The sequence below is a fragment of the Pavona decussata genome, unplaced genomic scaffold, assembly GCF_977016875.1.
Source record: "Pavona decussata unplaced genomic scaffold, jaPavDecu1.1 SCAFFOLD_29, whole genome shotgun sequence".
NCBI classification, from domain to species: domain Eukaryota; kingdom Metazoa; phylum Cnidaria; class Anthozoa; order Scleractinia; family Agariciidae; genus Pavona; species Pavona decussata.
This window is the reverse complement of record NW_028145452.1, coordinates 674517-690000: the sequence shown is the minus strand read 5'-3', so window position 1 is coordinate 690000 and position 15484 is coordinate 674517. Positions and strand designations below refer to the sequence as shown.

At 36.7% G+C, this 15484-nt stretch overlaps 1 protein-coding gene across 1 annotated transcript in view; it reads left to right on the top strand.

Moving 5' to 3' along the window:
- The window catches only part of LOC146484804 (uncharacterized), a 24197-nt gene extending 10038 nt beyond the window's left edge, over positions 1-14159 (top strand). Inside the window, exons 4-15 of the mRNA XM_085104253.1 lie at positions 203-229; positions 1072-1164; positions 2705-2788; positions 3792-3853; positions 4566-4635; positions 5944-5966; positions 7102-7291; positions 8129-8171; positions 8311-8395; positions 9146-9277; positions 9811-9891; positions 10869-14159. Of these exons, the coding sequence (XP_084960379.1) occupies positions 203-229; positions 1072-1164; positions 2705-2788; positions 3792-3853; positions 4566-4635; positions 5944-5966; positions 7102-7291; positions 8129-8171; positions 8311-8395; positions 9146-9277; positions 9811-9891; positions 10869-10965 (987 nt within the window). The 3' untranslated portion in view covers positions 10966-14159. The remainder of the gene's footprint in view (positions 1-202; positions 230-1071; positions 1165-2704; positions 2789-3791; positions 3854-4565; positions 4636-5943; positions 5967-7101; positions 7292-8128; positions 8172-8310; positions 8396-9145; positions 9278-9810; positions 9892-10868) is intronic.
- The last annotated feature ends 1325 nt before the right edge of the window (positions 14160-15484 follow it).

The window sequence follows — 15484 nt, the reverse complement described above, 5'->3', positions numbered from 1 at the left end:
ATATCGACCGTCAGTCGACCGTGACCCGACCGACATACTGACCATTACCATCGATTGAGGCCCCCTATATGACACAAGATCCCTATAGGCCAGCCCTGCCCTGAGCGTTCATTTATTATTCCTTATAGTTTTTAAACAAAATATCCGTGACAGTATGTATGCATTAGTTAGAATTCCATCACCATTTTTTCTTCTTTGACAGAGACCCTTAGATAAAGAAATGCAAAAGGTAGGTGCATCCCTTCAGGCGCCAGTTGTTCAAAGAGCGGATAACTCTATCCAGTGGATAAACCACCAATCCAGTGGATCCAACAAATACATTAATTTTTATCCACTGGACAGCTACTTATCCGCTGGATAACGTTATCTGCTTCTTGAACAACTGGGCCCTGGTGTATTGCTCTGCTCATAAATCTAGTGCAATCACTACCCTCTTTCTTGCCTGGAAGAGGAAAAAGAAAAGATAAAAAGGTGCAAATGAAGCAGTAAACATGTACAAAGTAGCAATCATACCAAAAAATATTATTGATCACAAAAAAGAGATCTTAGGTATCTATCCCTTAACCCTCAACCCTGGAATAGACCTGCCAAACTCGAAGCCAGAAAAGACCCAATGGACATGCAGTCATACCCTCAACCTTCTCTCATCCCCCCATACCCTGCAGTTATTGTTGATTCCTCCAAGATGCAACAAAAACCAATGAACATCAAACATCCTCTTATGGACCTACTCCTCCCCTCCCAAAAAAATGTCTCATTGGACCCCCCCCCCCCCCCCAATCCCCTACCCACCTCCTCACAAAATCAACATGTTTCTGTTGGCTTCACTATAATTCCAGTATACATGTCTTCAACCGAGGAACCATGAAAATTTTTGTGTATTTTTCAAAAATTGTAGGCCTCTTAGTTGACTGTAGAGAACTATCAAACAACACTTTTATCTGGGAGATTTCAAATGGTAAACACACATATTCAGTTCCTTGCTAGATCAGACCTGATGCTGATAGTTTATCCTGCGCATTAACAATGAAAACGTAACCCACTCTAATTGAGTTTTCTCTTTGCATCCAGATTATCTCTTGTGCTTTTCACAAGCATGATAAGTTTGGACAACCATGTTACATTGAACGCACAGGACGAATGGACATATTAGCGCTGTTGAAGGTGAGTCTTACAGTTAGTAGTTATTTTCCTTCTTTCTCCTTGTTCATATATTCAGATGTTGCTGAGAGTCAGTCCTCCCACCCACCCCAGGGGAGGGGGACTCCCGTTTAAAAGTGACAGGGTGATTGTCGGAAATTTTGAAAAATAACCACATATTTTAACCCCTAAAAGGTCACCCCCGTCACTTTGATATGGGAGTTCCCTTCCCCCCTCCCTCTGGGCCACCCACTTCCTTGGGTAGTCTTAAGTTTTTATTACTATTATTATTATTATTTGACTATAAAAAATTGCGATAAAACATTTCGTAAAAACATTATAAAAAGGTTAAAAACACGACGTTTCGATGTACATTACATCATTATCAAGTGAAATTAAAAATGCAAGATTGCGGCTATAAATACAAAAATGGACAATAGTGGACAAAACAATAATGGACAAAATTTTAATTTCACTTGATAATGATGTAATGTACATCGAAACGTCGTGTTTTTAACCTTTTTATAATGTTTTTACGAAATGTTTTATCGCAATTTTTTATAGTCAAATGTTTTTCTAAGTCTTTGCTTCTTCGTATTATTATTATTATTATTATTATTATTATTATCATTATTATTATTATTATTATGAGTACAAACTAGGTGTTTAAATCTTTTATTAAATATTTTCGATTGAAAATCTACTATTTCAGTCTTGTAGTGTGCTTATGTCATATTGTTAATAAAGTCTGGCATATTATGTACTGTTAGACCCAATCATGTGCATGTGTGGTGGTTTATATTTCCATTGTCAGTTTTTTGGCACTTTAGGGTTCATGGGCTAAATTGAGTGTAAGTTTTACACAGAGTAGAAACATGAGAAACTGAGCTGAGATAGTATTATAGTATTCTATAGTATTATTTCTCTTAAGTACACTATTTATTTAGTGCTCACTGTGTGCTTTGTGTCATGTGTGTTTATTTGTGTGTGTGTGTGTACCAACCTAAACTAGTATTATATTTGTAAAACTGGATACCTGCATCCTTTAACTCTATAGTTATTCCAGGTAGCCAGCCCCACCCCCCCCCCCCCCCTTTTTTAAATAATTAATTTTAAACATAATAACTGTAATGTGACCGGGGGAAATAAAGCTTCTTGTTGTTGAGAAAATTGTCACTATGAGTTACCTTCATGGGAACAGAGTTTGACGTTGTCCCTCATTTATCCATTGTCTGTAAAATAGAGCGTTTTCATTCACGTGACTACCGGCCATGTTGGTTTACTGGAACAAAAGAAAGTATTTGCATCAAAATAGAGTTCAATACCCAGAGGTTTAGTTTGGGACACCAGCATGGCCACCATTTTTTTGTTTTGGGACACCAACATAGGCTGGATTTCCGCCGCTCTCTCGAGTCCGGTCTTTGTTCCTCGTTTCCCGAACAGCGGCTGGAAATCAAGCCTAACACCAACATGGCTGCCATGACTTCATGTGAAAACACTCTATAGGGAAGCATAAGGTTTTGTTCAGACATTTGTAATTTTGTTCCGTTTCTCTCTATTTCAGCTTCCAGCAGAGCAGCACATTGGTTGGCACATTTGGAATAATGAGAAGCAGATACAGAGAATGTCTGAACTGTCCGAGGAATTTGTGAGTACTGGCATACTGCTAAAGGTCCTAGTTCTCAACACGCATTTTTCAATTTTGCTTCAACATTTGTTTAACATCCGTAGTAAAAATTATGTTGAATTAATTAAGCTTATTGAAGATGTGTTGAAACAAATTTAAATTGCATGGTTTAAATTTTCATTTAACACCAACAAACAACAACAACAACAACAATTTATTATAAGAGAAGACACTTTTTACAATATTAGTAACCCACAATCAGCAAGGGCTATTCGAGGTGGGTAGCATTAACATAGATTTAAGAATTTCCTTTGTTGTGAAAACTGCACAACATTCTCAAATTTCCTTCAAGATTTGAATTGTCCAACATCCATGCATCTTTTGTTAATTGAATTTTTGTCAAATGTTGGATCTGTACAGGCCCGCAATTGATCCTGGCCCGCAAATGATCCCTGGACCGGAAATGATTCCCAAATTGGACCGCAAATGATCCTCAGATGGGAATTGGACTGCAAATGATCCCCGATCGCCTCACCATAAATATAGAAGGGAATGGACTCAAATTTGGACAGTGGTTTTAAATTTTATGCACTTAGTTTTTTTTCTTAATAACACCAGTCCTTATATTTAAACTATCTGGATGCAAATGTCACAACTTTAAAAATTATCCGTGTAGCAGCTCAGCGCAACAGAAATTACCTATGAACTGGAACATACATGTATATAATTTACTCATACCATTACAACACCTAAAACGTGCACGAAACTCCTCATTTTTCAAATAGGGCTAACAGTATGAAATAAATTTTAACAGTACAACTGTAACATCTGTAAGATCACATTTCCAAACCTTCTTCATGCTAGTGATTTGCCGTGTTCTGTGGTCACAAATCTTTCTTTATTTTTTAGAGGAGCATTTTGATATTGCTTCTAAGGGTAAAACAAAAATCACTGGCCAGTCAGTGCTTGATTATATCCAAACCTTGCATACTCCTTTTTGATATTTGCTTTTAATTTTTTACAGGGCAGACCCATTGAGACCATGGTCCATATCCATGACATGGCTGGAGCAAGCATGTTGTTCAGGTATTATTTCCAGGCAGAATAAAATATCTAGGAAAATGAAACTGCTTCCTTGAATCTGTGCCCAATTGAGTATTCAAATATACTAATTAATGATGCAGAAGAGCAAATGAGGCCAAGCTGTTACAGCCAAGAAAAATGCAACAGCCAAAAGTATAACCTGTCTAATCCAATCTAATTTCCACCCCAAAAAATCCCTCTTGAATGCTCAAATGACTTAATTTCAACCCCGAAAAAGGTCTACTCACATCCCCATAACTAAAACCCTTATAATAATTATTTACCTTATTATAAAACCCTTATTATTAATATTTATTCATTTGTTTTTGTTGTTGGTGATTTTTTTAGCTGTTTAGCTGTGTTTAGTGATTTCTTGTTATGTCTTGCTTCTTGTTGGCTGTAATGTTTTTTAAAATTAGTGTAAATGGTGTTAGCTCTCGCGATAAGCACTTTTTTTGCTCTTAGAGTAAACATCGAAACAAAATATTGACTAAACAAAAAAAAACCCTGAGTCCCTCCCCCCCCCCCCCCCCACCCCACCATGCCTTGGGATTGGTACCTCTTATGGCTGACAATTAATTTGACTCCTTGCCTTCCACAAAACAAGATTCTAGTACCTTGCAGGGGTTCCTTTTCCTATTTTACATTTTGGTTTATATTTACATGATTCTTACCTTCCTTTGTTTGTTTTGTTTTTGTTTGCTTCCTTAACCAGAAAAGCCTTGAATTCTTTCAAGAGAGTGGCCAGGCTTGATCAAGAATATTATCCTGAAAGGATGGGAAAGGTATGGCACTAGTAAATACAAAACTGATATTGGTGTTGATGGAAACTGGATCAAGTAATTATTGTCATAATTACTAAATTGGCAAAGCCACACACTTGTAGCATTATCTGTAAGCATATTGTTACGTACGAGGTGGCCTCAACTATAAGCCTGGTGGTTTCTAGAGGTCACCTCGCCATACATTTAACTATGGATATATTGTCTCAATATATTGGGGGAAAAGGCAAATAAATGTCAATATCAATGTCATACTAAAGATTGCTAATTTTGTAACCTGCGTTTTAACATTGAAGCACTGAATCCAAACAAAATGAAAATTGACAATACTCGTGCAAGAAACATTTTGTTCCTTGACAACAGCATATTCATATCCCAGATCTATTTTGGCTTCAGTTTGGGGTCAAGGATCACTTGAGTGTATACAATATGCGAGCCAATGAGGCATCTGGAGGCATGCGAGGCAGACATGCGAGGCATGAACACCCCCCAACATAAATGCTAACCGTTAAGCTAACCGGGGAGCTATTTAAGCTAATCCGAGTGCTTTTTAGGCTAACCGGAGTGCTTTTTAGTCTAACTGGAGTGTTTTTTAGGCTAACTTGAGTGCCTCGTATGTCTGCTTTGCATGCCTCGCTGGCTCGCAGATTGTGCATCCCTGATCACTTTCTTCTGGTACCGTTACAACCTTCATCAAGTTATTTGTAGCCTAAGGAAAAATACTTTTAGAAAGAAGTGTTTTTTCCCTTCAAATATCTTAAGAGGTTGTTAGCAACCAAAACTTTATACAGATCAGGCAATCTTTTCTCTGGTGGTGGTTGTAATGGGCATTACTTAGATTTCAAAAAATTAACTTTGGGGTACTAGCTAGATGTAGATATAGTTGAATCGAGATTGAACTGTAAGTAATCATTAATAAGTTTATTATTTCAAAGGTATTTTGACTTTGATGGCAGGTAAAAATCCATTACATTGCCATTAATGTTGAAACATTGTGAGTCAAATGTGTTATAACAAAAAATTAATAATTATAATAACAATCATTTAATTTGAAATTAATTAAAGACAAAGATACACTGTATTTGTCCATTTGTTTTTATTTCAGTGGCTTTCAAAGTTGGATGTCTGACTAATAAAACTTAATCAAAGTTTTCATTTTTCTTTGATAGAGAAAATCTTATGTTAATGTTTTTAACTTGCTTTCATTCTGAATACATCTGACATTTCTCTGTTATTTATTTTTGTAATTTTTTATTTGTTGTTTATGTTGTTGTGGTATTTACATTTTTGGTTGTTTGATTTGATTTCCAGATATTTATTGTCAATACCCCCTGGTAAGTCTAAGGGGTGGTTAGGTTAGCATTTCATTAAAAATTTAATAGAAAACGTATCTTATTTGTTTTATTTTATTAACTTGCCAAAAATAAATAAATAAATAAATATTAACAGTTACATGATAAATAAGTAAAGTTTGTAGGGTGATGGCATCAAGGGGGAGCTAATTACTGTGGGCCCATCGTAATAAAAACTGATACAGTTGACGACCATAAGAGAAGAACAAAATATTAGAACATGATACAGGGCAGGCATTAGGCTACAGCAGCTGTCACTGACATTTCAGACATACTGTCTTAAAATTACAAGGGTTATCGTAGTCAATGATAAGTACTAGGAAAGGTGAAAACATGTGAGAATCAGCATTAATATTATAAACACAGGTTCTGATGATGTTATCAGTCTTTTGTTACACCAATTTCTTCCATATATTTTTAACAAGCTTTGCAATACAAGTGAATGCAACTTAACGTGTATATGTGGAGGAATTGTCATTCACAAATGAATGCCTGGTCCATAAGGGCATAATTGTGTTATTTTGAATCTGTATGTTTTCTGTTTTTTCCTTTATTTTTGCCTTTTAAGGACATTGCCTCCTCATACAGAAGTATTCTTGCTTATGACTATGCGGGAAAAGCAGATCTTAGTATGGGCTGCTGGAATCTAAAAAGAAAATTGGGGGTAGCGGGGCATTTTTAGAGATAATTAAGCAACAATTATTATAAAAAGCAGTAAAATACAAAGCAATGTATGGCATTTTTTTCCAACTTTATTACCGGGTATCTCTGAAAAATGCATGGTTACCCCCAATTTTCTTTTTAAATACCAAGAACCCTTGCTAATTTCTGCTTTCTCCGCATAGTTTAAAACTGTGCAAAAATATCTTATATGTATTAGTAGGCACCACGCAAAGGCAACACTAGTATCTCAAGATGCGCAGAACGTATGGACAGTAACAAAAGTAGGCACTGTCTTTGAATGGCCTACATTAAATATACGTTTTTCAAATATACAATTTTTGCAAATTTTGCAAAAATTGTTCATCTGAAAAATTTTATCCCACTGTCCAGCAGTTGTTTTGGTTTCTTATTTATTTATTTAATTTTTTTCCTTTTGTTTTTGTTCCCTTTTCAGGGTTTTTCCAGTGCTTTGGAAAATTGCCAAGATTTTTGTGGACCCTAAAACCAGAGCAAAATGCGTGGTACTTAAAAACACAGAGTTACACAAACTTTGTGAATACTTTAATCCTGAGGATCTTCCTGAAGAATACGGTGGCACTTGCAGCTGTGAGAATGGTTGCCTACCTCCTATACCTAAACACATGGTAAGGGCCCGGTACTGGTCAACCAGTGTCGTATTTCTCCTTATAACATTTCTGCTTGGTCAATTATACCACTCATGAGAAAAACAGAAAAGAACACCAAGATGAAATCTCTTGATCGGGGGGTGGGGGGAGGAGGCGAACTCAAGAAAGTTTTATACAGGAAAGCTTTGCCGTGATTTTCCAAACCATACCCTTTCATATACCATTTTTGACAGGAAAGATAACTCTTTGATGTACCTTTCATAAGCAATGGTACCCCTCTCACATACCTACAGTAGAAAGATTACATCTTGTTTTTGGCAGTTGGTCTGTTCGAGATATTTTGAAAGGCTCTTTTCTATACTTCAGGTTCTTAAATCCGAACCCTTTTATGTACCTCAAGCCTGAAAAAAGGTACCCTTTTGGGGTGGAGCCTCTCTGTATAGTCCATACTAAGATCGTCTGCTTTTCCCACAAAGTTAAAAATTGTACAAAAATACTTCTGTACTTGGAGACACCGTCCTTAAACAATAATTCTTCTTGAGTTTGCTCTAAGAGCTTCAAATGCTCATTGAGAGAACTCATATTGATTTGTTTTACATGCCACAATTGGAGAATTGGGTGGCTAATAATTTAGCAAGACGTTGCTTAGAGAAATAATTTTAAAAAAGCTAAAATATAAGAAAAACAAGGGGGAAAATGAAAACAGGTTGGTCAAAGAGTGAACAGATTGAAACAGATAAAGTTTCATTTGAAGGTGGACACCAGACACCATTCAGCTGGGCGAATCAGTGTTTCTGTTTACTTGTCTGATTTCTTTGCCTGTTGTTCTTACATTACTGCATTGTTTCTTTGTAGTTAGAAGTGAAAGACCTTCCCCAACTTACAGAACAGTCAGTAGGTAAGTTAGCTGTAAATATTAATGAAGCCTTCTCTCAAGCTATGCTGCTACATTCACTGCCTTCCCCAACAATTTTTATAGTACTTTGCACCTCAAATGTCACTAATTTCACTGTTTTGTATGTTTATCCTTGATACAGGAGCAAAGAAAACTTTTATACATACCGTAGAATATGATGGCAAGAAGGCTGAGTTTTCAATTGCATGGTATTTTAAAGTAACAAGGTGACTCCCGATCATATTTAGAACTTCTTTGATATTAGTTATAGTGTTTTACTTATTGAAACCCCATGAGTCGTTTCTATAATGTAAGAAATAACATATGCACAAAGAAAAACATGAATGGTTGTTATTGAGAAAGGTGAAAGCAGATTCCAGTTACCAGTATATAATACATAAGGACTAACAGAGATTTTGTTAGGTTATCCCTTTTGGTGTGATCAATGTCCCCATGAGTTTTGAGAGTGGCAATCCTAGTGAATGCATTTTTTGGTCTGTCTGGGCTTAAAATTAAAATGGTAGATCCTTTTGTGTTTTCATAGCCTGCATAGCGAGCCTTTCCAAGGGGTTTTCAGCTTTTTTTTTTTTTTGGTATTTTGACCAGGCAAAAAAATGGATAAGAGCAAAGTTTGGCTCTCAATTCAACTTTAGCGCAGCAAACCCTACAAAAAAGCTTGTAATGCAGGCTTGTGTTGTCACACGTTCATTTCAACAAATAATCTCAATTTTCATATAAGGTGTGGTTACAAAAAAGTTGTACCTGTAATTGTCCTTGAAAATATCCGTCCACTTTCTATTAAATTTATTTAAAGTAATTACAAAGAAACAGTGGCAACACGGTCAGACATGAAAGGATGACTGCCAGTTTTGTTGTGTTGTTTTTCTGTGTGTATAATTGTTTGCTTTTCTTTTTGTTAATTTTTGTTTATATTTGCTGATGGCATATGCTGAAGTTGTTGTTTTCCTTCCCTGTAGTAAAGACGTTCAATTTGGTGTTAAGTTCAAGCCTAAGCCTCACTCTGGATGGAAAGATAAAGAGAATGAAATTGAAGATATTTGGGTAGAGGAACTGGAACCAATTTTAGAATGTGAATCACCAATTACTGGGTAAGCTGAGATAAACTTACAAGAAAACAATGTTGAACTGACCGCTGAACCGCAGAGGGGTTCAGAGGTGGAATACTACAGAAGGACTAACAGAGATTTTGTTATGTTATCCCTTTTGGTGTGATGAATGTCCCCATGAGTTTTCAGAGGTGGCAATCCAAGTGCCAAGTGCCAACATGCTGATTACAGTTCCATAATAAAATGGGGGTCACCAAGCTCGTTTTTGAGTAATAACCACTTACAGGGGAAATTATTACTGTTTTTAACAGGTTATACTGTTGCTATGGTAACCTATTATGTGAGAAAAATGTTTAGGCATGTTTTTTGATACCATTATTGTTGAATAAAGTGATAAAGAATGGTTCTATTAAAATCTGTCAAGATATAATTTATAAGTCATGCAAAGTGTATGGAAACCAGTGCCTCTCTCAGGAAAAAAACCAGCACTTCTCATACCTTGCAGGGGACTAGAAACGTCTTTTTCCCCAACTGGAGTGTGTTACATCACAAAATGCTGATTTATCTTGTTGCAGATTTTATTCCCCTCCATGCCCAGGCATCTGCACGTTGGTATGGGACAATTCAAACTGCAAATGGCTCTCAAGGACAATAAGGTGAGATCATGAAGAGATAAACAACCTGTTCGCAACCCCTATCATGGGTACCCTAGTGAAACTTATATTCTAATGTTGAATGGTTAAATTGAAGTGGATAATGAGCAGTGCCACAAGAATGAACTCTTCAGTAGCAGTAGTCACAACGTGACTCAAGAGACCCAAAACTCAGAACACTTTAGGATTTCATCCACCGACTGAAAGTTAGAACCACCTTGTAGGGCATCGTAAACAGCACCACAGGAAAGTACTGCTCAGTAGCTTTCATTTGAATGGTCATACTTTAGGATTTCATCCACAGACTCAAAAGTTAGGTCCAACTTGAACAAGTAAACAGCACCACAGGAAAGTACTGCTAAGTAGCTTTCATTTGAATGGTCACACTTAAGGGTTTCATCCACGGACTTAAATTTTCGAACCATACTGTACAGCATATTAAACAACACCACAGGAAAGTACTGCTCAGTAGCTTTCATTTGAATGGTCGCACTTAAGGATTTCATCCACGTACTCAAATTTTCGAACCATATTGTACAGCATAATAAACAGCACCACAGGAAAGTACTGCTCAGTAGCTTTCATTTGAATGGTCATACTTAAGGGTTTCATCTACACACTCAAATTTTCGAACCATATTGTACAGCATAATAAACAACACCACGGAAAGTACTGCTCAGTAGCTTTCATTTGAATGGTCGCACTTAAGGATTTCATCCACGTACTCAAATTTTCGAACCATATTGTACAGCATAATAAACAACACCACAGGAAAATAATAATAATAATAATAATAATAATAATAATAATAATAATAATTACTGCTCAGTAGCTTTCATTTCAATGGTTACACTTTAGGATTTTAACCACACACTCAAAAACGAAAATTACTGCCTTGTACATCGTTTAAACAGTACACTTTTTGTTTGTTTATGTCCGTAGTGGATGACTAGAGATAATTTCATGCATTGCCTTGATAGGTACCACGTAGTGGTAAGCGAGGGAGACTCAGATTCAGATGAAGAAATTTCAACCAATGGTAACAAAGAAACTTCACAAAGAGAGAATGTTGTTTGACGCTCACTTATACAGCAAGCAAGGTTTCTTTTCTTTTTTTCTTTTGTTCTTTGACTTCTAATTCTTCTTCTTTTTCATTTTTCTAAAACCCCAGCTGTATAAACATTATGTCAAACTGGTTTTCATTTTAATATTCTTCAGTATTCTGTAACTATTTTTAGTTATGCTTGTTTCATTTCTTGAGAATTGTACATACAGGCTTGTATGTTCAGTCGGTTGAACATTTTTTCGTGTCAGTTACGTTTTGGAAAATTAGTGAGGACCTAAGCAATTTTTTTTTCCACAAGAGAAGTTGGTTTCATGTACTTCTCTCAAATTTTTGTTGTCCCTCTCACAAGACAACTTTCACAAAAACCAAATTTACGTCGAGGGATTAAAGGCTCAAAAATTGATTTTTTTGCATTGTGTTGCAAATGTTGCGAATAATTCTTTAATAACTGATGAGGGTAATCTTTTATTTAAGTTTCGTATATGTTCGAAAGATGTACTGAGTTAAAACTCAATTGAAGTTTTAATTTATGTTCTGAGAGTATTTACTGCAAATCTTATCAAGTAGGTTTCGCCAAAAATATTTTCGGCAAAGATTGTAATCAAATAAGTCGTAATAACTTTTGGGTGGTAAGATATGATATTTAATAGGAATAATTAAATTGGTTAACGTGCAATCAGGAATTTTTAAATTTAATGGTAACATAATTTATCATAAATCATCTGTTGCTATGAGCGATATTATTTTAAGAATTGGGACAAAACAAACGCCAAGTTTATGAGGAAAAAAATTGTGGAACCTTAACAGGTTTTGTATTGGCGTTATGTTATAAGTGGTAAAATTAATTTAAATTATACTGAGAAAAAAACGTTCTCTCGCGCGCTCCTGAACTTGCGTCAGCACCGGGCACTATTTGGCCATTTTTCAATTTTTGTAAGATGCAGTCATATTTTTCATATACCTCGGGGAAAACAGTTTTTTGCAGATTTTCGTAGAAAATTGTAAATAGTCGATTTATCGTATTCGTATGAATTACGCGTTTTTGCGCGGTTTATAACTATGCTGGAAAAGCAGATTTTAGCAAGGGCTGTTGAAACCTAAAAAGACAATTAGGGGTTTGTACGCATTTTTCAGATATAATTAGCCTCCGTTTGGGAAAAAATGCCATCCCGGAATTATTAGAATTCATCATCATCAAATCTCCGCGCGCCAGTAGGCGCATGAGGCCGAAATTATTAGAATTGCTGTTGCTTAATTGTCGCTGAATTTTGTTGTTCCCCCAATTTTGTTTTTGGATTCCAACAACACTTGCTAAGACCATAGTTAATCGAGGGACTTGTTATGAAATCTTGCATGTTCTGCAATTTAGGTTGGAAGGTCCGCGACCGCACACAATCCTTTTTTTATCGTTCACACTACAGCTGTATATTTTAACAGGAACGTTTCTATTGGCCAGTTGCTCCAACACATTTCAAAATCTATTGTGGTTTGTGCACGGTCAAGGCCAAAAATGCTAACAAAAACATATAACAAAGGAACTTGTTTAGCTTCACAACCATTCTCCTTTATTAGGGAGCTTAAGCAACGACGACGGCAACGGCAACGAAAACGTCACCTGAAAATAGAACTTTATTTCATTTGTGCTACTTCGCGATTATTTCAACTCGCTCAACTTTCACAAAAATGGCGAACTATCCAGGAACCAAATTGGTAGGAGTGACGTACAAGTTAAGAAAGAAATGAAAAATTCATCGTCGTGCGTTCACCTTCTCCACTAATCCTTAAATGTGGTCATTTCACGTTGTTGTTTTGCAGAGGACAGCAAAGAAGTGTACCAAAATGTAAAACGCACGTGCAGAGCAATTGTTTTTGCTCATTAAACCTATTGTTTTGCAGCGTTGTCGTTTCCGTCGCGGTTTTCATTGCTTAAGCTCCCTAAACTTAGCTAAGACCTGCTTTTTCCACATAGTCATAAGCCGCGCAAAAGTCCTCAAGTGAGTTCAAACAACCACAACAACAAAAATCCTTTAAGTCAACATCTATATTCTCCTTACTACTTTGCGTGTAATTCCTGTGGTACTAGTTAGGAGAATTTGACAAAGAATCAAGACATTTTGTCCTTGGTGATCATTTCCTTAATTCTCGTGACTGGTGTGTTTGATCCAGTTGTGATATTAAAAGGAGAATTTAGATGTGGGTCACTTTTGGAGCTTAAAGGTTTTATGAGCGATGACAGTGGTGCTGCATGTGGCGTTGTACATCAGTACACGTTTAAAGCTCCTATCACTGAAACAGCAATTTCAAATAACCAAATACTCTCTTTTGTTTGCAACGCGTAAAAAAGGACGGAAATTGTTTTCCATCTGTATATTTAGACTTGAAGTCATAAAGAAAGCTCTCGCTGTATTGAAATCATCCTCAAAATGTTCATCGTGGTTGCTTTAACTCCTTAATATTTTACTTTAGACGTTATTGAAATAAATTATACGTCGCATTTCCATCGCCTGGAAGACACTTAGTTACACTTCAAATTGCAGACGAGAATCAAATCTGCACTCTTTTGGACTTTTAGGTCGTTTATTTCTCAAACAAAAGAAATTCACATCAGAGCAGTCTTCAGTTAACGGTCTTAAATCCAAAACCAAAAGCAGTTAGTCTGGCCAATCGCGAGAGACGCAAACAGCGCTATGAACCAATCAGAACTCGAAGCAAATACATGTAACCGGCGCCTAGCGCGGGAAAACTCGTGCGAGCGAGGCACGATTGGTTTCGGTTTTATTTCTCATTGGTTGAGAAAGTAGCACAAGTTTTGTTCACCAATAGTAGATCGTATTAAATCAAAACCAAGACAAATGCGAATTACTTTGGATACAGTTGAAAACCGCTCTATTTGACTGATGTACTGAATTTTTCTTTCCATTCTTTTCTGAGTTTGAGCTACATACGACGCGACCGAAATGCGACGTATGAGATGACCTGCAACGAATTTTCAAGGTAGTGGTGGCCCTGTGACAACTGTGTTTTTCGTGATTGGTTAAAAAAAAAATTCGTGCAACGTACACCAATTAATCAGGGCGGAGAAATTCTCGCTTTTAATTCGTGTGCCTGATACGCATGCTCAGTCAAATCTTTAGGTGATGGTTTTAAAGAATAGCCATACACACAAGAATAGACGAACACATAAGACAGCCACAGAGAAAGGAGATTTTACAATAACTGTCCAAATTCCCGCGCGCTGATTGGCTCGTAGCTATTGTCTATAAGAGTACAGACAATAAAAATGACGTCAGATGTAACGCGCGCGCTTTCTCAACGAAAAAAAACAGCCAATTCCACTCGTACTTTTTCCATGTTATTGTAAAAAACAAATCGACGGCAGTTTTCTATGGTCTATACTCTTATAGACCATAAAATGACGCCACAAAATGTCCAAAACTTGGCAGTGAAACCACTCGCCTGCGGCTCGTGGTTTCACTTGAGTTTTGAACATTTTTTGACGTCATTTTATGGTCTATAAGAGTATAGACCATAGAAAACTGCCGTCGATTTGTTAAATTGACGACCATATAAGGAAATATACAACCAGCACGACGGTTGATTTTGACGTACGATTTTGCAAAACAAATTCACTCACTCACAGGTACATAAGAGGTATTCGTGTTTTCCATGCCATAATTTGCAACAGACCATGCTTTGAAGGGTACCAAAGCTGGTGAATATTTCATTGTCATTTCAATTCATTTTCGAGAAATCAGCTTCATTCCCAGTGTCCTCGTTCCTCAAAGAAGGAAGAGACCCTGGGAGCGAAGTTGTAAGAATAACGCGTAACGAAAACTAAGATGAGTCAAAAGCCTTGGACTTGCATGACTCAAAAATACTTTTTGAATATCTAAAAAGCGACGGTGACACAGGAAAGTACTGCGCAATATCTTGTTTGACTGCCCTTGAGTATTTTTGTCCACAGTGTCACGTTATCTGTGTGTTGTCACGCGGCGCTTCTGCCAAGTTGTGGGAAGAGGTGTTGCGTGACGACCCATGTACCCAATCAATCGAAAACTAGTGTAGTCTACGTGGAAAATCATTGGCATTTGACTCACTCATTTCAGTATTCAGGTTTTATGTAATAGCATTATCCCGTAGGGTATTTAAAACGATAACTTACTCGCCGGCACCTACAGCCGGTGATAAGAATATTTAATATGCATTATTCATTAAATGAACATGTAGACGAAATATTTAAGGCATTACAAATGTCAGTCTCTGTATTATCAGAGGTTAATTTACACATGCATATTTTGTCATAATAATAAAATCAATAGTTCCTTTTTTTACTTTGTTGTACGTACTCTTTCTCGGTTTTCAGATTTATGTTTACTAGCCTCGTTCCCAGTCGTATTTAGCGCGGCTGAAAGTGGGATCACCCGCTCGGTACCAAGCCTCAAACAGGCAGCTCGGCTTGCTCGATAAGTGCGATTAGGCCTGGAACGAGGCTGGCATTGCCTTCACAAAAAGGGCCACAGAAGGTAGAAA